This window comes from Diorhabda sublineata, chromosome 2, assembly GCF_026230105.1.
Source record: "Diorhabda sublineata isolate icDioSubl1.1 chromosome 2, icDioSubl1.1, whole genome shotgun sequence".
Taxonomy (NCBI): Eukaryota; Metazoa; Arthropoda; class Insecta; order Coleoptera; family Chrysomelidae; genus Diorhabda; species Diorhabda sublineata.
The window spans coordinates 35,570,313-35,596,208 of record NC_079475.1 but is presented as its reverse complement, the minus strand read 5'-3'; the positions used below and the strand labels follow the sequence as shown (position 1 = coordinate 35,596,208).

The 25,896-nt window shown below is 33.2% G+C and overlaps 1 protein-coding gene across 2 annotated transcripts in view; it reads left to right on the top strand.

The window, feature by feature from the left end:
- LOC130453103 (transcription factor AP-4) overlaps positions 1 to 25,896 on the top strand; it is a 179,801-nt gene that overhangs the window by 43,742 nt on the left and 110,163 nt on the right. The window contains exon 2 of one of the 2 annotated variants that reach the window (XM_056792700.1): positions 1,639 to 1,807. In XM_056792700.1, the coding sequence (XP_056648678.1) occupies positions 1,639 to 1,807 (169 nt within the window). The remainder of the gene's footprint in view (positions 1 to 1,638; positions 1,808 to 25,896) is intronic. The other variant, XM_056792701.1, reaches the window with a different exon arrangement.

The window sequence follows — 25,896 nt, the reverse complement described above, 5'->3', positions numbered from 1 at the left end:
AAATTCTTTGGGAAGCAAAAATTCTCAATGTGTTAGGGACACTAACACACAAGCTTTGATTATAGCTCTAAAAATTTAGCAGTGAAAAGTGTGCGAAATGAAATCAGTCTTGCTGAAGAATTTGTTTACAATTAGTTGCCTAAACCATAGAATTAATTTTGTTCATCAGATTTCCAAAATACCTTTGAAATGGAAGTTCCTTCCAGCCTTTCTGTAATTTCAAATATCTTTAAGGTCATATAGAATTTGTTAATGATAGATTTTGCTCCCAAACCTCCAATCACTTGCTAAGATTTTCTAAAAAATTTCTTGTTTTCGCACAGTAGGCAATTATAGGAAAATGCATGAGCAGCAAATGCTGAATGACCTTGAGGATATTTAAAATTATATGACTAAATGGCCAAATTGGATTCCAACACATTTAAAACAAAAAAATGACCTGTTTTCGCGTTTTTATTTTATTGCTGAATCTACCGATAGCAATAATTTTTCAAATGAGATAGATGAAAGACTCTTTAAAAACATACGAATCTGGTAAAATCGACCAGAATAACGGTGCCATGTTTTCTGCATCGAATTAACAACTAATTGCAAACTAATCTGAGAATTTTTTTGGCAATTTACTACCAAAAACTATCCAGCAAAATTGATTAGAAATTTACCGACTCTTCACTAATAATTTTTAGACAAAATATGAAACAAGTTGTCTTGGCTGGAAACATACTATGATATACAACAGAAGTTTTAAGGGCTGATGTACAAAGGAAACACAAAAATAAAACATATTCGTAAGATTATTCCATAAAAAAATACATATAGAATTATGGTTTAGATTTAATATTGAAAGGAGCTTTGGAAGGGAGTATATATGGTTCACGAAAAAACGTTGTAGTATAATTTTTTGTGATCTTCTGTACTGCCTTGGACATAGCTGTTGCTCCCTCATCATTGCCGCATAAAATCTGCCGACCTTTAGTAGTAGAACAATCTTGTTGCGTTGATCTCGGACCCCCAAGTGCGCCGATGTAATATTGAAGTAATATCGCAGATTCTGGCAGCTGTAGAGGTTCTCCAGACGTGCGTTAGCAGAGCCCTTCCCTGCGATTTTTGAATGATACTACTACTTCAATGATAGCTAGCTGATAACTTTATCTGGTCGCCAAGTATCTGCTTCGCTAGTCATGTCCTCGACGGTTCTGTTGTCTCGTAATGTGTCGGGTAATTTACTAGCCTAGTTGCTCTTATAAGCTCTTGGACATTGATTCCACATTCGTGATATTTTCATTTTTCGTTCTTCTCGAATCTAATTCAATTCAAGCGTGAATCATAATCCATGAAATGAATTTTCGCCTTTTTCGTGCAATTGAGGTGTCTTTTTGGAAGTACCTTTCCAAAACATTTCTGTTTAACACCGGAAGTACGCAACTTGTACAGCATAATCTTCTAGTTTATGGTCACACCCTGACTCTCACAAAACTCTTATTCGGTAATCGTTTAGTCTAATCCCGGAAAAGCACATTCTTCCATAATTTCAGTAAAAATAAATTCAAACTTTCGGATTTAATCAGTAGAAATCAACTATATATAAGGTTAATTAAAATCCCTTTTAACTGAAAGTTCCTTTTCTGTTTGTTACAGCAGGATAAACAAGGGTGGTGAACCCCCAACGGCCACTATGGAACAGGAGAAGCGGATAAGGCGAGAAATCGCCAACAGTAACGAAAGGAGACGTATGCAGAGCATCAATAACGGGTTTCAATCTCTAAGGTCCCTTTTACCACATCATGAGGGTGAAAAATTGAGCAAGGTAAGTGATTGCAAGATCATTACTTTTCCCGAAACGATTAGCCCTTTAGGGAGAAGCTATTTAAATAGACAAAATGTGTTTTTTTTCTCCTTAGAGAAATGAGAAGAAAATGTTAGCGAAAATATTATTATATTTATGACACTAGCTGAAATAATTTGTTGAAAGTATTGAATTGATTCTATTTTTAACTTCCATGATATTTATGATCTCAAAATGATAATTAGTTTCAATGTTCATATGAAGAAAACTATTTTTTTCTTGAGTAAAGATGGAGAAAACAGAAACAACACAGACGGTTCTTCTGCACACATATACGATATAAATTATTTCATTTTGATATTATGTATATTTATTTCTCATCATCTTCAATATATATTATATTCCTCCTCTATCCCTACATCTTCCATTGTTTGGAATAGTACAGGAGTCTTTTTCTGTCAGTTCTTTAAGGACGCGCGCGGCTTTTTCTTTCGCAGCTTCAACGGACTCAAATTTTTCTTATTCTGACTTGATGAACAAATCATGACTTCTCCTTCCACAATTCGGCTGGTTTTTTTCTTATTCTTTCACGAAGTTAGTAACAACGTGAAGATAATAATGTTGGTCAACAGTTTTAGGAACCCGATGAATACGAAAAAACAACAACATTGCTTTGAATTTTGATTCACTCATTTTTGCCTTTTTTTTGCTCTTGGTGAGGTTCGACTATTCCAGTGATTGGATTGGCGCTTTGTTTCAGAATCATAGGTAAAAACCAAGATTCGTCACACGTTCTTTTCTTATTATAAACAAGAGTCATTTTCAATCGCAACCAAATTGTCAATACAAATATTTTTGCGGGCTTCTTGTTCATGTAAAATTTGCCGCACACACTATTAGTTCATTCCTATAGATTGAGCAATCACATGAATACTTTTCATCATATTCTCGGCCATCTTGAATACACTCAAATCACTCAAAAACACGTGGACGCGACTTGTTTCAATAAATTTCATGTGAAATTTCACAAAAATCATTTGTTCTATTTTGACGGTCCAAAGAAACAGTCCAATACAAATGAAGGCCACGGCTATACTGGTTTGTCTAGAGACACACGATAGAAATCGAATTCGAAAGAGTGGCTTCAGGCTAAACAGCTGAGAGTCGCTAACCTTTGGCGCATGCGTACTTTTTCTGTAACAGCTGTAGTCTCGTTTCTTAATAGCCACACCTCGTATTATATTTTTGATATTAATATTGAAGTGAAGTTATTACATTTTCTTGGCCGAAAGCTGTGCAAACGAACGCATCTTCGTAAAAAAACCCGACTAGATTAACATTTTCTAAATATTAAATTCCAAATATTTAACTAAAATAAAATACGTGATGTATTCAGTGTACGCCGGTACTATTCTAGAGAATGAAATAATCACTGTTAGATCTGGGTCATTCAAACATTATTATTATACAAGATAGAATGCGTCACAAAATATTTTTTTCGCATGAATCAGCTGTAGAATTGAGAGTCGTGGAATGCAATCTGCAGTGTTGCCAACAAGGATTGGCGAATTAAATATTCATAAACAACCTTAATTCAGAAGGTCGAACCAATTACGGAGTCCATTCATAAAATAGTATTCCGTTGGTGTTATTTACAGTTTGTAAAAGTTTTGTTAGGAGTTTTGAAAATACCACAAGCATTTAATTTATTCTTTATCGAATTAGATCAATTGGAACGCCGTATAATTTATTTTCAACCACAACTATCACATAATCTTTGTATTACTAAGAGACTTTTGACGTGTAATGACGGTTCTTTAATAATATTGACAGTTTAATGGAATAATATTATTCAGACGTAATGTCGAAAGTCACGTCAAAATTGAATGCATTATTTCGTTGCAAGTAGGTTTTTCCTGACATTAATTATGCCATTTTGTGAATTTCTATATTGAATTGTGTTTTTTTCGCGACCAACATGATGTCGGAAACTATGATTGGGTTATGTATGTATCATATACACTGCGACCCAAAGAATCTCCTTTCTTACTGCGATATTGGGAAATCCAGTATTTACAGCTGATCTGTTAATCCTCCTAGGAATTGCATCGTGAAAGTCTGGAGCTTAACTTAATTATCAACTATAACTCGCCGCAAAAAACGGCGTAATCCCTTGTTATTTTTTTCTTTCGCTTTATTTTTGTTTTTTCAAGTGAGACTAAAACTACTATGTAATAAAAGATACATTTTTTTATTTTAGCTTGGATTGTAAACACTGTTTTTAATTTCCAACATTTCCATTCAGTTCAACTTAATTAAATTTTAATGACATCTATGGCTCTATTTTTAGTTGTGATTAATTTAACTTTAATTATATAATCATTAGAATATCAAAATATTTCAACTATCTATGTCCGTGAACCTATCGCTTTAATACCCAGTCAAAACATAAAACTGTACTATAAATAATTGATGTAACAAATCACAGACTTTCTTCGCACAAACTTTCAACGTTCTCAATTAATTCTATGTTATTGAACTTCGATAATATTAGGGATTCTAATGACGTGGCACATATTTTTAAATAAAACGATGTTTCTAATTATAACTACAATTATTTAATTACGTCTGCATTGGGCCACATAGAAAGAATTCATTATGAAATATTCAAGTTTAATGTTAGAGTAGATATACAATTTTGTTTTAAACGGCTATTACATATACAAGACGTTTCATCATGTCGATAATTATAACTCTTTTTATTTACTTTGAAGTAACGCTAATATGTGATGTGGATCTCATCGAAACTTTTTAACATTCTGAATATTATATTAAATATAACATCACTCAATAAATCGTATGACTGACACACAGATGACGCTGCCATTGTCAAATCCATACGACGTTTATGCAGTACCAACTTTCGAAAAACTATTTGTAAAATTTCATTTCGATTAGTTAGAAAAAGTGACAGCTATTGATGGAAAAAATACTGTACAAGCTCAGTAATGTTACTTCAAAAATGTTATCCGGACTCTGTTCCATTTGTTATTGGTTTGTTGGATTTAAACTTGGTCGTGCAGACACCGATGAAGGTGAACGTTCTGGTCGTCCAAACATAAAAAAATTCCACAAATTGATTATATCTTATCGTAAATTGAAATTACGTGAGATAGCTGAGACTGCAAAGATATCAGAAGGCAGTGTGTTTTCAATTATGGATAAACATTTGACCATGGGAAAGCTTTTTCTAAAGTAAGTGTAGCGTCTACTGTATTGAGTCTTCTAGTTATGTCATTATATAGTATTTTCATCGGTGTCTGCGGGGGACCTGCCTTTTCTTTGCAAGAATTATCACTATCTTCTACAACTAATTCTAATCGTTTCGTGTGTAGCCATTCTTTTATGTTTGTCACGGAGATATCAACTTTTAGTTGTTGTTTTCTTCTATTTTTTTGATGACTACTACGGTTATATCGTCCGCCTAACCAACTAGAGTGACGTCTTTTGGTTGATTAAGTCTCAGCAAGCCGCCAGTATGTTCCTGGGAAGCTTAACCTCGACTAAACTCACATAGAAAAAGGTTTTGTCTTTCCAGATTTTAGATCGAGATCCTCAGACTCAATTTACCTACTTCAGTTTTGAGCAAAAATCCAATTTTTTGAACAAATCTCGTATACGAATGATGAATTTTCTTAACTGGTTATTATACTTTAGATTTTAGAACTTTTTATAAAGAATAACTTTTTTCGTAGACACACGTTATAAGTAGAATCCATTATTATGACTACTGTGACTGAAATGTATCAACGAAACATTTTGTATAATTATCGATTTCGATAAACCTGAACGTCGACTGAAGGTATTCAGTTCAACGATGAATCGCAGCTTTGGTTGCTTCGGGAAATAGATCTACAAAATAAAATTTGCAACTGATTTCGAACGTAAATCGATAATCATATTTCCACGTATTAATTACACGGTTGCTCTTTGATTGCAACTATTCAAGCGTGAAAATTCAAAGGGGATCGACTATTATTAATCAATCGAACAAAACTTGTAAGACTGAATAGATTCGAAGGTACGAAATATGCAGTAAAATAATTTCTGAGAAATAATATATTTACTTGCTAGGAAATTATGATAAAATATTGTATTTACTTACAGTATAACAATGACAGGAAGTCGAGTAAAGTTTGATTAAAAAATTTATTAGCAAATTTTTAAACACGCGTAGGGAAACTCCGTATCTGCTCGATTTAGAATTATAATAGAACACACATTAGAATATCAATATCAATTAGCTCTCAATTAGACCGATTCCCATCGTCATTGATACCGAATTTCCATTGTTCTAATATCTCGGAGGACCTTTCATCCTGCTCATCACTGAGAGCTTCCAAATTTTCGTGAAAAAATGTCAGATAACCCCAAATCACGTGCTAAATCATTCAACTGACTTTGAACAATCAAATGTGGCTCGCCGGAACTGGTACTTGGACTAAAAATAGGGTCGGTGCATTGTTCCTGATAATACGTTGTCTCCAGTATCTTCTAAAACAATATTTGGTGGATCTAAAGGCGCAATCGGTACTGGTAAATTTTCGTTATGGCGTCGGCAAATTTGGATACTCGATCTTGTGCTTTCCTTTATTAGAATAACCTTCAGTCTTTGTTAGACAAAAATAACAGTCGTCAAAATGGTTAGTAGGTTCCCACCATATTCATTTGAAGAGCAAAAGGCATGTTTTTTTATTTCCCATTCATCCACTGCACCAATGACACGGTATAACTAACACAGCACGCGTGGGGGCCCACTGCTTGTCTTGGTCTCCAATTAAAGTACCAAAATATTTGAAATAGGCTTTTTTCACATTTTCGGCTTGCGATTTCACCATAAATTCTCCACAAATATAGCAAAATTTGTCAGGAGAAGTTTTACAACTTCGGCGCGTTTGACTCGACATTTTCGCCTTTATAATCACTTTTTGCACTCTGAAGAGAGAACCACTTACTATGAAACTCGACAGAATACTAATTTTTAATGTTATTTTTCTGAATAATACAGTATATTTTCGGCCACAAAATTTACCGATATTAACCGCCCGTTTATAAAATTGCCTACCTGCTAATGTAAACAGGGATAATGAAGCTATTGACAAGTGGTACGTGTTAGGGCTTAATAAATATTTTTTCTATCATTAGACGGGACACGAAGCGGCAGTTAATCTTGATTACAAAAAATACATCGTATTTCATAGAAAAAATATTGTTCTTCCGCGTTAACGGTCAATTTAGTTACTGAAGTAAACCTAACTTAACTAGAAAAAGGAAACGTTCCTCGATCTGTTCAACACATAGAGTTAATATTAAAGATAGAGAGAGTAAGATATAAGTATCTTGTTTAAGTGATCCCCAAATGCTGCTGGAGGGAGAAAGAACATCGCTATATCTCTCTCTCCTTTCTTCTAATTAGATCTCTATTATGAATTATATCCTTATAACACCAATTAGAAGCAACTGAATAGAAATATTTAGTGGTAAACCGATGCTCTTTGTTTCTCTTCTAATTCTCTATGATTTTATTGACATGCCGCTCTCTATATCTTTTAACTCTATGATTTAACAACATCAAGAGAGAGTTTCCAATTCGATTGCTCCAATTCTTTCTTTCTTTCATGTAATTCAATGATTCAGTTCAAAAAGGTGAACAGGAAGTTAACCATTCCCTTTATTGATAGAACTGGAAGTACTAATTATCGATATCGATAAATGGATTCAATTGGAAAACGCTAAACTAACGATTTTTATTACGATTCTCAAACGGGTAAATGCGGAAGTATAGTCTACACTTAGTTTATAGAAAAGCTTAGAATATTAAGAATTTCTGGAACGATTGCTGACATGCGTATATTATACGTGCTGGTGTATTGGTGGCAGTGCGTTCAACTCGTTATTATAAAGTAAAATATTACTATTTTGATTCTTGAAGAACAAGACATTATCAATGTAAACGTTCCCATATTGCATATTTGTAAGCAGACGTGGTGGGGTCGCGGGTTCAAAAATTTTTGATATCCATTGTTTCTATCTATCGATGTTTTTTGTTCAACTTTTAACCGTGTGTGTACAGATTATTTGGGTAGAATTTGTACTTAGATATTATTAACTTAACCTAGGGGGTAATTGCTAGGCTTCAAGACAAACTAGATTTACTTAACATATTAAGCAGAGCTCTAGGTGAAACTGTATATTTTGAATTTTGAAGTTCTGTCTAATCTAAGATATTTCTACAAAATAACAATTTAAAAGTATTCATATAGAAGCTGATGGATGAATCTTTAAAAACTGTATATTTTTTGAACTTTTTCGTTTATTTGGTACAATTTTAATGAACTCAGAATCATATTAGAAGTTTTTTTTCGTGCGTAAGATGTTGAAAACATACACCAATAACATAATTAGTCAAATAAGTATGTTCTCGTCAGTTCTTGGCCATTGAAAACCAGAAGAGGAGACTCAAAGACCTTATAACGCTCCAGTACAGCCCTACATGTGCTTTGCCCTCCTCAAAAATGGACCTCCATAACATCATGTCCTTTGACTTTTGATTCGCAAAGTCTAACCATCGCATTTTTGGCCTCCCATTTTTTCCACTTTAGCGTTCAAAACTTTTTTGGGCAGTCGGGAGTTTTACAATACGTTTAATATATCCAAATCATAGATTCTTAGAACTTTGATAAAAGAAACAATGTTTTGGTTTTGTAGAATGTAGTTTTTCTCAGAGTTGTATCGGGTTCTCCATTAATTTTCGACGATCACACCTCCATATATGTTTCTGATCACTTTTCTTTTGAATCTTCTTACTCTATCTTCGTCGTATTCCAACAACGTAAAAGTTAGCTACGCGTGTATTTCGTTTCAATCTGCTCAGATAGCAGTGCAGCTATAAAATGCATATCGATCAAACTAGACTTATCCTCGAGTGTAAAGAAGTCCTAGATGAACTCATAAGCGATGGCTACAATGTTCAGCTGGGCAACGACATTGCTTGTCAGTTTGGATTAAACAAAATCGCCAGTGGGTCCAGAACCCATTTTTAGTGGAGCCAAAGGTATAGAAATCTAGATATTGTCTATAGAGATGGATACCAGGGAAGAAAGGCATATATAGATAGTTCTTCTGTCTGTCTAATCAATCAACAACTCCGCTTGAACAGAACCGAAATTCAACTGGTAACTGGTCTTTAAAACGGGCCCGAACCTTTAAAATGCCATCTCCTTACAATAGGTATCATGGACAAGCTACTGGTGTATGGAGGAAGAAGAAACTGCAGACCACGTGATTGATGAAAGAGCAGCAGTCCTACTAATGAGCTTCAAACACATAAACAATCCTAACAGCTTGCTCTAAGACGTTGAAAGGTTCCAACGAAGCTGTCTGATTAGCTGATTATTTACCTGCCCTAACCATGAACCAACTTTCAAGATGTGTGTGTGTGTGTGTGTAATTAATTCAATTATTTAGAAATTTATTTTTGATGTTATAACGAGCGAAACATTTTTCAATCATGAAAGGTTATTAGTATTATTAAATTTTTTTGTTTCGTTAATAGCTATTATATTCATCGGCATCTGAAAGAATAATAAACAAAAATCGTTCTTTCTAAGTAATTGTAGCTTCTTATAAATACAAAGTCGGTTATGTTAGCGTGATGCGGTGAGGCGCTGTCTGGCTCGCATGGTATTTAGCACTCGGTTATACTCTATTGCGGACTCCAAAGAAAATGTTGACTAGTGAAAGGTTTGAGGTCAACCACTGTCTGCTTTCTGTTTATGGTGCGAACGAGATCGGTTTATTATATTATATATATATTTGATTCTATACAATCGAAGAGAAATAAAAGCCGATTGTAGGTATTAACAAAATGATAAATTTTGGTATTTCCTACACATCAAAATAAATTTATCTATGAAAAATGTTATATAGCAGGTGTGAAAGGAATTAAATGAACAGTGACAGGTTTGAGTCTGTTCTATGATATCGTGTTTGTAGTGCTTGGGTTGTAACGTGAATCTTAAACAACATTTGTCTATGGTCAAAATGTAGTAACATGGAGACTATGTCCAAGTAGTATAAGTGATTTAGAAGAAAAAAGAAGTAGATGTCTTTCGACCCAAAAAACAGAAGCAAATGAACAAACTTGACTATTTATTAGACTAGAGAACTTGAAATCTGTTACAGGTGAGACGGTTACTTGCAAATTGGATCGACGACTGTCTTTTTCAACAAGTCATCGAGATATGCCACAAATTATTTTTGTTTGGCAAGTTTCTGCTCACTGACTGACTAAAAGAAGGATTTAAAGTAAAGATAAATCTTTGGTGTTTTCCTTGTTTCTTTACATATCTCCCACAGACATGCTAGCACTAAAATATATCCAAGTCGTGCTGCTCTTTTCTTCATTTGATTTAATTGTTTCCACGTGCCATCTAACCCCAAGAAGATACTCACTCAAGAATTGTATTTGCTGGTCCTTACAGCAACAAAAGTTGAAGGGGAAACAAATTCTATATCAGGACCATTCATTTCCAGTGTTATTTCATCTTTTTTTATCATAATTACATATTTGCAGGAAATTGACTTTCTTAAATAAAAAAGGATAAATGATCTATAAAACCGAGTGTGTCGCTATTTAGTATACCACAATTAACATTTAGAAGATTTCTCTTATCTTTTATTTGGATACGCTCTGTATTAAATCGCATTATTTAAAAGCAAGGGTGTTGTTGCGGTCTTTTAAAAATGGAAATCGTGTACCGGCCGGCTGATCGGTCGCCGGTAGGTATAGTGGGCGGTTTAGCGTTGGCGAACTGCCGTGTAACGGTCGCGGATTCTTTACAGAGGCGGTTCTACTTTCTACAATCTAAAAACGTTTTCAATCAGATCGATTACGATGTTTAAAATGCGAGTAAAGTCTGCAGGTAATTTAAACGTTCAAATGTGTGGTATAAATGTACCGGAAACTTTGAAATAAAACTACCAGCTGGTTTATAAAAAGGATGATCGAACATTGTTGTTTATTTCTTAAAATTGCTGTGGCAGTGCAGTTTCAAAGTGTACTCTTTTAAATATATATATTCCAAGCTTTCGAATAACTATGTATTCATCATCAGAGATGATGTAAATACTGAAAATTGTATACATATAAATATATTGAAAAATTTATGATGAAAGAATTTATTACGTGAATTAATTGAGAATCGTGGTATTCGTAATTCCTAATATTTGATTTATCCGATTCAGAAAATACAACAATGGATATTAATATTGAAGTTCTTGACGTTTGTTGCTATACTTTTGTTTTTGAAATTGAAACTCGTCCAATTAAAAGTTGAATTAACTTGGGTCGTTACAAATGACGTGGAATTTTCATAGAATGTATTGGGTTATGGGTTACGAATATCGTAGAATTTGTTTTTTTTTTTTTAATCTAAAAGATATTATTTATTAATCATCTTGTGCAATTTATGTTGTTTCTAAAAACAAGCGTTTTACTAGGAACTTTCTGTTTAATTTGGCAGATTTATAATCCATACAATTTCTATTAGAGAAAACGAGTTCGGCAAGGGAACATCTGTCAGGGCATAAATCGCTGTCACATTTTAACATATGAGCTTTATTTAGTTAATTGAATTTTGATTATTGTGTTATCTCTTCGCCATCATCGATACTTAAACTCTCGCCCATACCATTATTGTAATCAAATTTACACATATTCAAAATTTAATAATATTACCAAATCGTCTTTTATTCTGAACTAAATCGATCTGGATGTAAATTGCTATTATTAGAGAAAAAATTAATGAGTTCAGTGGTGCTTTTTTGGGTTTTTTTATACTTGAATTTTTGGATCTGTAACAAGCTGTCTTTTTAATGCTACAGTTGTTTTGGTGTCGATCTCAACAATCAGATCCTTCAAGATCCAGGCGATTTTGCTGGAGATTACCATTGACATTTGCGCATAGACAATAAAGATTAGTTTGGGTATTGGAATACCAACACGGTCATAAGGAATGGAAGAACCAGATCTTCATAGAAGACTCTCGTTATGGATTGTTTTCAGATAGTAAACGGGAACAAAATTTGAATAAATCCAATGTCTTGGAGTTGATTCTATTGAATTCTAACATGACAGAACTGGTTCCTAGTTAATGCTAGATATTTTAAAGATTACAATCCACAACCACAAAAAAGTTTTTTTCATTTCGGCAGAAATCACACAAAATTTAATTTGGTTAGGCTAGCTCCTAAAATGGAATTCAATTATTATCCTTATCTTTTGAACAGATGTTCAATTTAAACATCAAACTAGTCTATACGATAAAATTATTGATAGAATAGAAGAAGAAGCTGTCACTTTAAAACCTCTAATTTCGAAGGTGCTTCAAATGTAAACGTGGCTATATTGGATGTTACGAATCGTCGGGACCGTGTAACCTCGCATGTACTTAATGGAACACCCTCGTTGTTGTCCCGATTTGTTGCCATACGACTATTATTTATTCGGTCCATTCAAAAAGGCACTGCGATTCCAAAGCAAAGCGGAGGTCAGAGATTTTTACAAAAAAGCAATGAAGGGAAAAAGTAGCTTACGTCAAATGCCAATTACCAAATATTTTAAACCAAATTAAACTTATTATAAAATTATTATTATTTTTTGTTAATAATATTATTATTAATTAATAAATATTACTATTATTAAACTTATAAACCCGCTTTTCTTCATACATTCGATTATCCGAATCCCTAACGACAAAATTAGTCCGGTTAATCGAGTTTCCACTTTGATTTGAAAATTCAATAAAATATCTAGATCAACATTAATCTGAACGAAACATTTTGACGTAGTAAATTAGATCCGTAAAGTTAACGTCATATATTGAAAAAAAAAAGAACTTTATTAACGATAATATGGTTGCGCGTAAAAACGGGAAAATAAATGGCTGATCGTGCAACCTTGGATATAATAATAAACAACACACGAGGTTACTAAAACTACGCGCTACACCGGCAATCGCCGCCATTTACAAATCGACACAACTCGAACGAAATGAATGAACGAACTGTTTTGCATAAAAGGACACCGCCATTTTAATATAATAATAATGCAAGGAAGTTATTTCTATTACGTAAACGTTTGTACGTCAAGTATTAATCACGTTAAATTTTTTTTCACGATTTTGTCAAATTACATCGCTTAGCGAAACGGCGATAGGAAGGAAGACAAGATAGATGATGTATTGATATCTAGTTAGCCTAGACCAGTTCCATGCATGAACAAAATATTACGTTACCATAGCAACGAACAATAACTTATTAGAAATGTCAGAGTAAAGTTTGACGTCAAAAATCGAAAAATTGGAGTATCGAGCCATCATCAAGTACCTGTTTTTAAAAGGATTAAGAGGTGAACAGATTTACAAAGATATGGTGATCAATGTCCTTCGCATGCGACCGTGAAAAATTGGACTGCAGGCTTCAAAAGAGTAAATTTTCCATTAAAGATGATAACTGATTAGAAAGGCCAGTTTCCGTGTCAGTCTCCGAAAATATCGATGCAGTTCATGACATGATTTTATCAGACCGTCGAATTGGGCTAAAACGGATATCTGAAGCATTGAATATTCCATATGATCGCGTTCATCACATAGTTCACGTCAATTTGGACATAAAAAAAATTGCTGCAAAATGGATCCCCAAATGTTTGAATGTTGACCAAAAGCGTGCAAGCGTAGAAGCGTCGCGTTCGATCTGTGCTCGATTTGAAAACAATGTAGACTTCTTAAACCGAATTTTTACTATAGATGAGACTTGGGTACATTTCTACGATCCATAAACAAAGCAACAATCGATGGAATGGTTCTCCAAGACCTAAGATTCGGGTCCGAAAATCGGCTGGAAAAGTTCTTGCTTCAATTTCTGTTAGTTCAGTTAGAATTTTGATATTTATTTTTTCAACTCCAATATTCCAAGATCTTTATAATTTCCAGAAATAAAGTGCAGCTTCTAGAATAACGAAAAATTAAAACTAATGACCTAACAACTAAAAATAAATTTGCTTGAAATAAATCATAAGTTGTTTTGATTTTTTAATTAGATATAGAGTATGGATAGCTTTCATTTTAGTCCAGAAATACCTAATCCATAACCTTGCTAGTTTTCGAACCTTTTATGTACCAAATATACATTTCGAGCTTGCGGAAGACTCTCTCTCCATTTGGTCCAATGGTTTGTCACTGCTTTCTAGCTTTATTTAGATTTCTTGGGAAATTTCCAGCCATCCAGATTAAGACAGACATTGGTACACTTTTTTATCACATTTCCGGCCAAAATAAGCGTGCCCGGCTTGTCTGGTTTTTGCTAGGCTTTTTACATTTTGTGACAGACAGTGGTCGAGCGCAGGCGACGCAGACTGCAGTCATTTTGCTACATATATCGTGCGTACAGAAGAACTCAAACGTATTAGTTCAGAATTAGACATCAACAAATACTTTATCATTAAAAGACGCGCCTGGCTGAATCTTTTTACAGCGATAGAAAGGATTTTTGAAATTTTTGAACCTCTTGAATCGTATTTCCTAAAAAAGGAAAAGGATATTCAGAACTTTGAGAGATTTTTTGAAAATGACCTTAACAAAGGTTATTTGTTCATTCTTTCGTGGCCATTTATCAAAACTACATCAAAGGGAATACAGGAAAGGCTGATGTTTCTGTAAATGAGGTTTTGGAAAAGTATTTTAAGACAATGAATACCATAAATTCAGGAATTGAACAACATTTTTGTCTACTAAAAGTGACTTCTATTTTGCGTAAATTCAAAGAGAACAACGAGAGTTCTGTACAGGTGACTGCGTTCAAAGAGGATTTTGAGAACATAAATTATTGCGATACAATATTTACGATCTTGGACTGAAAACTTATACAAAGACACAAAACATTTCACATTGATTACCTTAAAAGATGTTCCTGATTGTAAACAAGTTTCCTATCACAATACAACGTCGAAATAGATGTTAGCAAAGGTTTTGACCAACTACAAAATCCTAAAAGTTTTCTGAACAGTAGTAAAGATAACGTTGACTTCAAGAAGCCTACTTTAAATCGATGATAAGTCAAGATTGCTTTGTTACTATTTGCCACTATTACTTTGCTAACCCAGGATATAACGCAAACATTGAAAGAGCTTTTTCCTTGATAAGCAATGGACGAAAGAACCGATTACATGTTAATACTGTTGCCAAAATGAATGTAGAATTTAATTCAGAAGGATTTTTACAAATACATTTTGAAATAAACTGAGCTCTTGAAGCAGGTTTCGGCAAACCTTTGTGTTAGTTAAAGAGAATAGGTTTTTGATTATTTTTTTCAGTTAAAAAAGTCTTATTTGTGCCTTCCATTAGTATTTAAAAAGAATTTGAGTACATGTTGATAAATGTTTAAGTATCTAGAATTTAATTTTGACTGATTAATAATAAAGTAAGACTGGTCTAAGACTGATTTGTTATTCTTGCATACGATTATGTTTATTATTTTACTAGAATTTAACAAGATTCATGATAATAATCGAAAAAACTTGATTTTATATCAATTTTTTTGTCCTACCTATTAATACTGAGACAAAATCCTCAATAATGTAGGGTGTCCAGCGTTTCTACCCAAATGTAGAAGCCAAACTGGCTGGTCTGTCCGGTTATTAGGTTTGGCGACCTGGCAACCTGGCAACCGTAGGAAGAGGAAGGTTTAGAATCGCCTCTAAAACTGAGATAGGACAGGTTGACATTGCTCTTGTAATATCTAGACAGATTAACCTTTGAATCTTGTTCAGTTTCTTCTGAGCTGTTGTTTGTGCACTTTTTGACCCCCAAACAAGCGCTGCATATGTGATCATGTTAACTGAAAGTGTGGGAAAGTTATTTCGGATAATTTCTTACAGAATCTATCATCCTTGCAAAAATACATTACGATCCAGTTTTCAAACATATTCAATAAACATCTTTATGTAGATCAAGTAGTACAGGAATTAAAAATAGAAAACAAAATTAAAATTCAAACTTTGTCGTCCTATAATTAGCAAACGGGGCATTCAAAAAGTATTTTGAGTCACACTATACGTTCCCAACTTTTTTGTCGTTCCCGGGGTACAAAAAATATATATTCTTTTACCATTTATTCTTATTCAAATGTCATATTTTAATATAAAAACATACAATAATCTGTTTCAATAAATCACAATGACCTCTTAGATTATGACAACAGTTATGGTAGAATATTTTTTTTTGTTTTCGGTTCCTGCTAATTACATTTCAGTCCCGCCTTTCGCTTGTATTGTAAATTCCACCGACCTACTGGTATAATTTTCTATATGTCGTCTACTGTTAGCTGCGAAATTAGTGCGCATTGTTTCGATAAACTTGCTTCATTGATATGAATCGACGGTTTCACATCTCAACATAGTTGTATACGAATTGGTTAGGTGTCATACTGTTTCTAGTTCCCGCCTCTTAAATTCCCATTATTCCCAAAAAGTTATTTGTTTTTACTTCTTTATGTTTGTACTTGTAGAAAAACTTTTTCAGTTAATAGTTCCAATTTAATCTAAAATTACATCGGGGTCAAATAATCTTTAACGTACCAAGAAATAGGGTTTTTATTTTCGATTTCCAATACCTTTAATTTCTGTAATTGACTCTTACATTACTTGGGAACTAATTGAGTCTTCGGCATCAATATCTGCTATCAAACGAACAATCTAAATGGTTTTGATGTTCTTTCCCTCTTTTATGTATTATAAGGTTATGTTTCCTGTTATAAGATCCCCACTCAGGGAATATTAGTTACCCAATAACTTGACTACGAAAATATCTTTAGATTCACTTTTCTCTCAATAACTGTACGACATATTTTCTGAATGTAACACGAATTTTTTCTATAAAAAGTATTCTTTCAGTTCTTCATGTTTCTCTAATTCTTCATCCTTTTCAATAAAATAAGATTTTATAGAAAAATCTCTTTCCAATTTAGTGACAAAATAGTCACTGGAGACTAAATCCGAAGAATGAAATATATAAGAACCGATTGGAAACTGGCATGACTTCAGTGACTCTGTTTGACGACAATTTGTGTTGACTGCTATTTAGTCGATTCGGTATGTTGCAATGGATCCATGGTAACCAAACGTGTCAAAACTTGTCCATATTACGGTTGAACAAACACTCTTCCGTAGGTGTTTCGATTTGTGGTCGATTGTGAGCAAACGCGACACCATCTTGCGAAAAACTTTCTTATGACCAAATCGTTATACAAAATGAGCCTTTTAAGATACCTATGGTTACCTTTCTTTGTCAGAGAGGCCAACGCCAAATAGTGTTTTCTTGTAATTGTTTCCATTATAAGAACCTCTACTGTACTTCTCAACCTTCGACATATTCCACGGCGATAACGAAATTCAAAGTAATCATTTGCTAAAATAATTAATTATCTAATCAAAGAAATCAATGAGGAAATTTGTTTTCTCTGTAATGTCAGAATCTCCAAAAATTCACTCAAGAGAAAATAGACTGGATGCCGAAAATGGGTACCGCCATAAAATGTTTTATCGATACCACACACAGAACTAGGATTTGAACAGAATGAAAACTTGGGTATTGCATGCCAATGTGGAGACAAAACATGGGGTCATACGAATTCTCCAGCTCGATTGAAGAAAACTTGTCAAACGAGGAAAGTTCTAGTTAAAGTCTTTTGGTATTTTGCCTTACAACTTGTGTACCTCTTTACTAATAAGAGCTGTTTATGAAAGTACTATGTATCTTATTAGGTTTTTCAAAATCCCAACGAATTAATAGTAATAAACACTTGCATCTAGAATGGAATATGATCTGATGGAACATGAAACTAAATTTAATCAATACTTAAGACTCTCCAAAGCACAATTTGAAAGTATGACCATATATAGAGGACGATTTATCTACCAGTTCTATATATAATGCATTTACCATATTTTACAACTGTTTTTGAAACATCATCCGTAGCGTCGTTTCTAAATCATTGATTTTCATACAATTTATTGCTTGCGAATACAACGCCGATTGCTTTCGGAGTGCATTAATGAGTTTAATCTCATCTTTTATCGAAAACAATTGCCTGTTTTCTTTGTTCTGGAGCAATTGTCAAAAAATGTATGAAAATATGTGAGCCTTGTGCCTTCACATTCAAAAATACATAATATATTTTCGCTTACGACATTCTAAATCCTTCTACTGTTTCCTCGCACAACTTTCTCAATAAAAAAATAACATTTCGACACCTTACTTACCGATACCTGACCATGGAAATTCCAAGTCACCATTCTTTTATAACCTTCGTAATGTCATGATAGCATGCAATTAACTCAACCCTCTTGGATATACCTGGTAGCACGTTTTATGAACAACCAACAGAACTACGTTCTTCTACTTCTACTACACTTTTTATGACACCCTCTCCTATTCCTTACTTGAACGAATCCAGGCAATACGTGGGATTGAACTGTTAGGACTCTTTTCTAGTGAAGCGTATCTCAGCGGATCTACGCTTTTCCTAGAGGTAAGGCACGCGCCGGTAAGATAGGTTTTGTATATATGCATTATGTGAGTTCAACTGGTTATCGAACTTTGTTTATTGTGTTGACTTTTCGCCATTTTAGACCCCAAGATTAGCGCCCAAGAACTTCACCACACAACCTAACCAAAATCACAGCGACTAGTAAACTGATCGCAAGTGACGTTGTCATCATATATTTTGTATTTTCACAACCACAATGAAGAAGTTCCTTAAAAGACAGCATTTTGTTAAAGATAAGATATTTAAAAACGTATTAGTTAAGAGGAAAAATCGGTTATTTGAATAAACTGTACAAGTGCTTCATTATTCCCGTATCACCCTCGTATTTGTGAATTCTAAAACCAACTAATACAATTATTATAGTATTCCAATTAATGACGCAACAATTAAAATTCTATTTGATCTTATAAAATATGGACAAAAAAAGATTCATTCTATGAAATATGAGTCAATCAGCTACTTATTCTACTTTGCCAAATAAAAAAGTTAAAAGCGGTGAGTTGTGTATAGTCTACGTTATTTAATCCTGTTATAAATATCCAAAAATAACAACGCTTACTGTCTAGACTATAGCAAACATTCTCACTCAGTGAACTGGACTCTACGTAACATTGCATGAACTTGATAATCGGCCATGTGCTCTTTTACTACCAGATGATGATGATCATAATGATTGATTACAAAAACCAAAATTTTTTGGTCGGATTACAGCATCATTTATATAGTTTTTTATTTAGTTTATTATAAAAAAAAATAGTTATAGTATTATTTTTTCAAGGTCACTAAAAATTATTATTGAAATTTTACGAGGTATGATCAATTTTTAGAGATAAAATATTCGTAGGCATCTAGGTTTTCATAAGTAAAAATGCCCACGCCTCTATTTAAAGATGACATAACTTGTAAAAACTATTACTATTTCTATAAAGATGCTTTACTTTATTCGACCATTCTCTTTTTATTTATTGAACACATTAAGTTTTTATAATAAATAGTATGGAGTGTAATAAACATGAAATCCGCATATTCGAAACAACAGTTAAAGTAGCTGTGGCAGCAAGGAAATAAGAAATTGAAGGGAAAGACACACAGCGTTTATAACCATAGATGAAACGTGGATCCATGACTTCACACCCAAAAACAAAGAACAATAAAACAATGGATTGAAAAGGGAGAACCGGCTCCAAAGAATCCGAAGATCATTCCACTTGCAGACAAGGTCATGGCGTCTGTTATTTGGAATGAGCGTGGGATTGACTATCTTGAAAAATGAAAAACTATCAAGGGCGAGTATTATCGAACTTATTGTAACGTTTGAGCGAGGAAATTGAGCAAAAACGGCCGCATTAGGCTTAGAAGAAAGTGTTGTTCTATGAAGACAATGTACCAGCTCACACATCCGTTATTTCAATGTCCAAAATCAATTAATTGAAATTTAAATTACTACCTCAAGCACCCCATTCGCCAAATTTAGCCAGCTCGGATTATTTTTGTTCCCAGACTTGAAGTAAAGGCTCGGTGGTCAAAGTTGTGATGTCGGCATTTAATGGCTATTTTGAGGAGCTTGACGATTCTTATAATAAAATAGGTATCGAACTTATCAAACATCGCAGCACATGGAACCAAAAAGAAATTAGAAATTACGCTGCAAAATAAATATATACTTTTTCCAAACTGGATATTTAATGCTTGAAGATCTCTCGCGCTCAGAGGTCGTCCACCTGCGTGGGATATTGAGGTTACAAGGGAAGCACTAGAAAACGATAGGCATTGTAGAAAATGACAACTACAATTTCTACGAGCAAGTCCTAGACCCAGCATAGCATCGACTCTGCCATTATGTTGTCGATTTCAGTAGAATCCTCATGTATCTCGTAGAAGTACTGTCATTATCTTGAAAAATGAGACAATAAACCTCCAGAAAGAAAGCCTCCTTTGAAAGGAGTCTACAAATTTTGAGGACAGATCAATGACTAATGCAGGATTCATGCAGGAATTCATGAGTAGTTTTCGCTGTTTTTAATTATTTGCGCAACTTAATTATCTGTTATCAACTTAAACACGAATTTATAAAATTAAATGAATAGCGCCAGGTAATTTCTCTACTTGTTTTGAAGCGTATTCCTTATTTGTGTGAATCCCAGAAATTGCGTTCGTTATTTAAGACGAATTGTTACTTGTGATGAAAAACGGATTGATACAAACAACCCAAACATGGAAAAGTAGTGGTTAGACGTAGGACAATTACCAGATCCCGTCGCAAAGAAAGATTGATTCGAGCAGAAAGTTTTATTGTGTGTCTCGTGGAATTATGAAGGATCGTTCCAGATGGTCGAGCTATCAATGCCAAGATATATAGTGAACAGCTGATGCGAATGTATGAGAGGTTTTATCGGAGAGATGTCCAGGTTTAGTTCGCACTTGGTGTGAGTATTAAATAGCTACTAAGAAAAGAATGAATGAACGTTGTAGTGGCGGAAACTGGGATAAAAACAACTAGGCTACACGCCACTCACGCCAACTCCCGGTTAACAGCTTTGCTAGCTACTACAACTCCTTGGGAACTTTATTTTATGGACAATCCTCGTATTCCATCTAAATATTTCATCTTTTGAATTTTTATACGTACGTTTATTGAAGGCTAATGACACTTTTTATTCCTTAATATTTTTCAGTGTTTAGAACTATTTTTATTTGTCATTATTTAAAGAACTCAATTTGGATCCATTGCATTGTCTTGTGGGAAAAGATTGAGTCATTTCCATGTGGAATACTTTTTTGGTTATCATAAATAATAATTTTGAATTAGTTTTTCGATTAAAAAAAGTTACAGCTTGCGTATTGTAACATTATTAACATCTTAGCAATTCTTCACATTTAAAGTATTTCCTTTTCTGATTGCATTTGAATGCAGTTCATTAGCTTTCTGCCTATCTCGGCCTACGTCCGTTTTATAATATCCGCACCGTACTTTGACCGACAATGAATGAATTAACAAAGGAATGAATGAGAAAACATTATTCCATTATTCGAATGCTTTCGTGGGTTGTAAATACCTTTTGGATTTCCTACGCAAGTCAGTGTACCTGGAAAATAATTTAGGTAGACGGAAAGCTTTAAAATCTTCAATCTCCTGAAGTGGTGTAATCAAAGTTTTTAATTATCATATACTTCATCCATTCTATTATTTTTCTTTATGGTTTTGCCCCTCACTTAGTTTGTTCGAGGTATCTTTTTTTTACCTGTATACGTTTAATGTTTATCTGCATTTTTTGTAAAAACCCCTCAGCTATTTTGGCTCTTTCTACATTTTGATGTCGATCAAACATTGTTTCTATATTCTGTTCAATTTTTTTTATATATAAACACCCTTGAACTTGGTCTTGCCTTTATTTTCTATTTTTTTATACCAATTTCGTTTTCTAGTGTTCTCACTACCAAAACCATAAAACATTGACTCAGTAAAACAACATTACGTAAAATTATGCCAGCATGTGTGATTTCTTCTTCATAGTACTTTAGGACTTAGTCCTGTGTTTGCATCAATGGTTGCCTAACTGCAGCTGGGATGATGGAGACCAGCTTTCATACCATCTTGTAGGTGGTCGTCATGGATGTATTTGGTGTTTCTTCCTTCCACGTGCTCTCTCCATTCCCCATGATGACTTATCAGATAAAACATCTTGGCAAGCCAGGTAAAGTTTGTGGAAACGACAATTATTTGAAGATGGTGGTCGATAAGGATTATACCAAACTCGGTATTCCTCAAATCTACAAAGACTATAAGTTCATCTACATTATAGGGATTGTACGATGCTAAACCAGAAACGAAAACGATAAAAGATTCTTACGAATCTTTGAAACACTCGATATAAACAGGAACGGGCTCTTGATCAACCACGATTCGATTTAGAATCTTTGTTTCATAGCTGCAAAGAAGGAAATATAATTTGGCAACAATATCTAATAATGAATTGAATTTACTACGATTATTGAGATAGCCACTGTACCGAATAAATTGACATAAATAATTCGTTATCAGAAATTCTTAATTATTTCTACTTTTTCTAAAAAGAAATAAAGTGATTTATCCTAGAAAAGGTAATATTCTGTTTATAAACTTCATCATGTGGAGAAGTTGGAACAGAAGATCCAGATGAAAAAAGCAACAGGAATATGATTATTTTGTTGTTCTACATAACAGAAAATGATATGGTTGTATGTTTTGCTTCTTATAGTTTTTGTATTACTTCCTCTTTCAGCGTTTTCAATAATTTCTCTATCGGGCCTCTAGTTCTTCCTGGTTTAAATCCGCTTTGTGCTGCTAACAAGTGTATTTAGGGCCAATTTCATAACATAAGGTAAAACTGGAGATTAAACTAAAGTTTAAACTATGGTTTGATCTCTAGTTTAAACCAAGAATAAACAAGATTGCTATATTTTACAGGCCACAGTTAAACAAACATTTTTCTGCGAGTTGTCACTGATATTACCAAAATTTTTCCGATATTTGTTTTAAAGTTAAATCGTTCAAGAAATTTTTATTAACAAAGATGGAGAATACAAAAAATCCTGTTATTTCTAGGAAGTAGTGTTAACCTAGTAAATAAATACAAAGCAACAGTGGAATCCAAAAAAAAGGAATTGTCAAAAGAATTTAACGATAAAAATAACAAAAACGGTTGTTTTCGATAGAACCACAACAAATAGAAAACAGTAAAAAATGTAGTACAATTTAAAGATTCGCTCTAGAACAAACAACTTTTTGTTTTTTCGATGCATCAACAATTTGGATAATTTCTTCAACTTCATCCTCGTGTTTATCAAATATAAAGTAGGAACCTTTAATAATTTAATCAAAGCCATTTATAATATTATAAACAATATGGAAAATTTAACTTCGAATTTTTCATGTTAAACTGAAGTTTAAACTACCTTCGAACCGCCGGTAACGTTTAAACCGAAGTATGTGAGTAAACGCCATGTATAAAACGTTTCTGATGCAATTTTTTCGTTTCCTTTTTCAATTGTTTGATAACGCATTTTATTCTTATTGTGTTTTCCAAATCCTCGTTTCATTTTTGAATCTATACCCTCTTCATTTTGCTTTTTTATTTTATTTTCCATTCCCTTTTCTTCCTGTTAATTTCTTCTTTGATACTTATTTTCGACCATACAGTTTGCTTGTTATATTTTTAAATGCATTCTTTTCTTTTTCATGCCAATGTCGTAATTTATTATATTGTTTTAATGGCTTACTATTCTATTTTGTAAATTTTAAGATGTTTGTCCTATGTAAATAACATTGTAATATTAAAAGGAACTTAATATGTTACTTTATTTTTTGTTTTTCGGCTTGTTTGATTTTAGACTTTGATATTATATTTTGATAATGTGTTACATCCTTTGTGACTTATTTTAATCTCATATTTACCTAAATAATTAGTTGGGATTGTCCCTATACATATAGTAAATAAAGGTGTGTCGTCACATTTTGGTATTTAGCATCTGTTTTATTAGATTATAATAATAGCTCAATTTTTTTTTTCAATTAATTCCTGTTTTATCGATTGAAAAACATAAATTGAAATTTGAAAATCTCAAAGTTAGAGTTGTTCAATTATTTCCCTTTAAAATCGAATACCACAGTATAATTGTAAATGTTGCAGGGGCAGGGGATGTATATTAGCCATATTCTCATTGCACAATCTGATCTAATCTATTATTAATAACTATCGATATTTCTATCCCCTTCAATTTGATCTATTATTTATTACTAATCCCGTATAATTCATGTAGTAGGAAGAGAACAGATGGTTGTTGTAGGAAGAAGAGAAATGCACGACGCTATTGCGTAGGTTTTTTTCATGTAAACAGTATCAGTTTAGTAAATGGTATCATGACAATTTATATAAATAGAACCACGCATTTATCCAATTGTAAAATGGCTCCTGGTCAAATTTTCTAATTTAATTATATCTTATTACTTTCGACCTTCTGATCGAAAATATTTGTAGTCCCAAAAGCAACCTAAGGCTAGATTTAGATCTGTAATGGAAATCGTGTAGGTTAGCTACATTTTATATTTCGTAACGACAGCTAATTCCGAAGGCGGCGATCTGCTTCATTGATATCAACGACTGTGTTTTGTGGTGTGTTTACCCGATGGCATAGCTTACCAATATCGCGAACTTGTATTAGGTTTTTTCTCACAAAAAATCATCAACAAACAAGTGGTAAATTCCATATCAACGTTAAATTAGTTTTCAGGTTCCAGACTCCAGAACGTCAAAATGTTTTTTATTTCTCTCTCAAACTTTATAAAGTGTGCCAACTATTTCGAATTCCGATAAATAGTTATGATGGAAAACACTTAGATGCAACATATCCCAACCGTTGGATTGGTCGAGGAGGGCCCCAACATTGGCCTCCTCGATCTCCAGAGTTAAATCCTTGTGATTTCTGTTTATGGTGTTACGTATGGTGCCAAGAATCGTATTCAAATAGCATGTAACACCATAAGAAATACATTTTTGAACCTGTATGACAATCACGTAGGTTACGTTCATATATTTTCATATATATTTTGGCTAGAGTTTTTAGCTGACCCGAAATTTTAGAAAAAAAAAATTAAAACTCAATTTTCGTCACTATTTTTTAAGGGTGATAACTCGGAAAGGGATGGAGTGAGGGAATTTTGTTATAAGAAACACCCTATATATACAGAACAAGATTGCGTCATAAAAGTTTTAAAATTAGAAATACTTTATTTATAATAATTTTTTCAAGTTAACAGTACACAAAGTTGTGAAAAATAAATAAATAATGAACAAATGAAACAAAGAATTGGTATTTTTATTAAATAAATGTAATATGTATTATTTTATATAATAGAAACTAAATTTCTACTAAGGAAACGTTTAAATCATTTAAGTACATCACAAACAGACAGTTGGAGTAGCTTGTTTAGGAAATTATTTTGGTTAGGTTAGGTTAGGTTAAGTTTTTCTAGCACCTATACCTAATAATCCACCCAAAGTAGGCTGATTTTCATGGGGTTTCTTTGTCTAATTTCCAATTTAGCACTATTATTTCGAGATATTTAAGCCTGAAATGGATAGGACAATTACAGATTAAATGCTCTGTCGTCGCAGAATCTCGTCTTTGACGGGGCAGTTTGAGACCCTCCTCGATATCTCAAGAAGTTTCTCAGACTCCTTAGCTTATAGTTATGAATATTTTAGTTCGTTTTTGATTAATTGTTTGTTTTCGTGTATACATAAATTTCAATAATTAAAACTTTTAATAGAAAAACTGAATTATGAAAATCCCTTCAGAAATGCCACCTTTGAAACTTGCATCAACCTAGTTGAACAAAGTTATATCGGTTGTTATGGCGCTTATTTCGAGATGTCAATGCCCATCAGTGAACAGCTTGCGGCTGA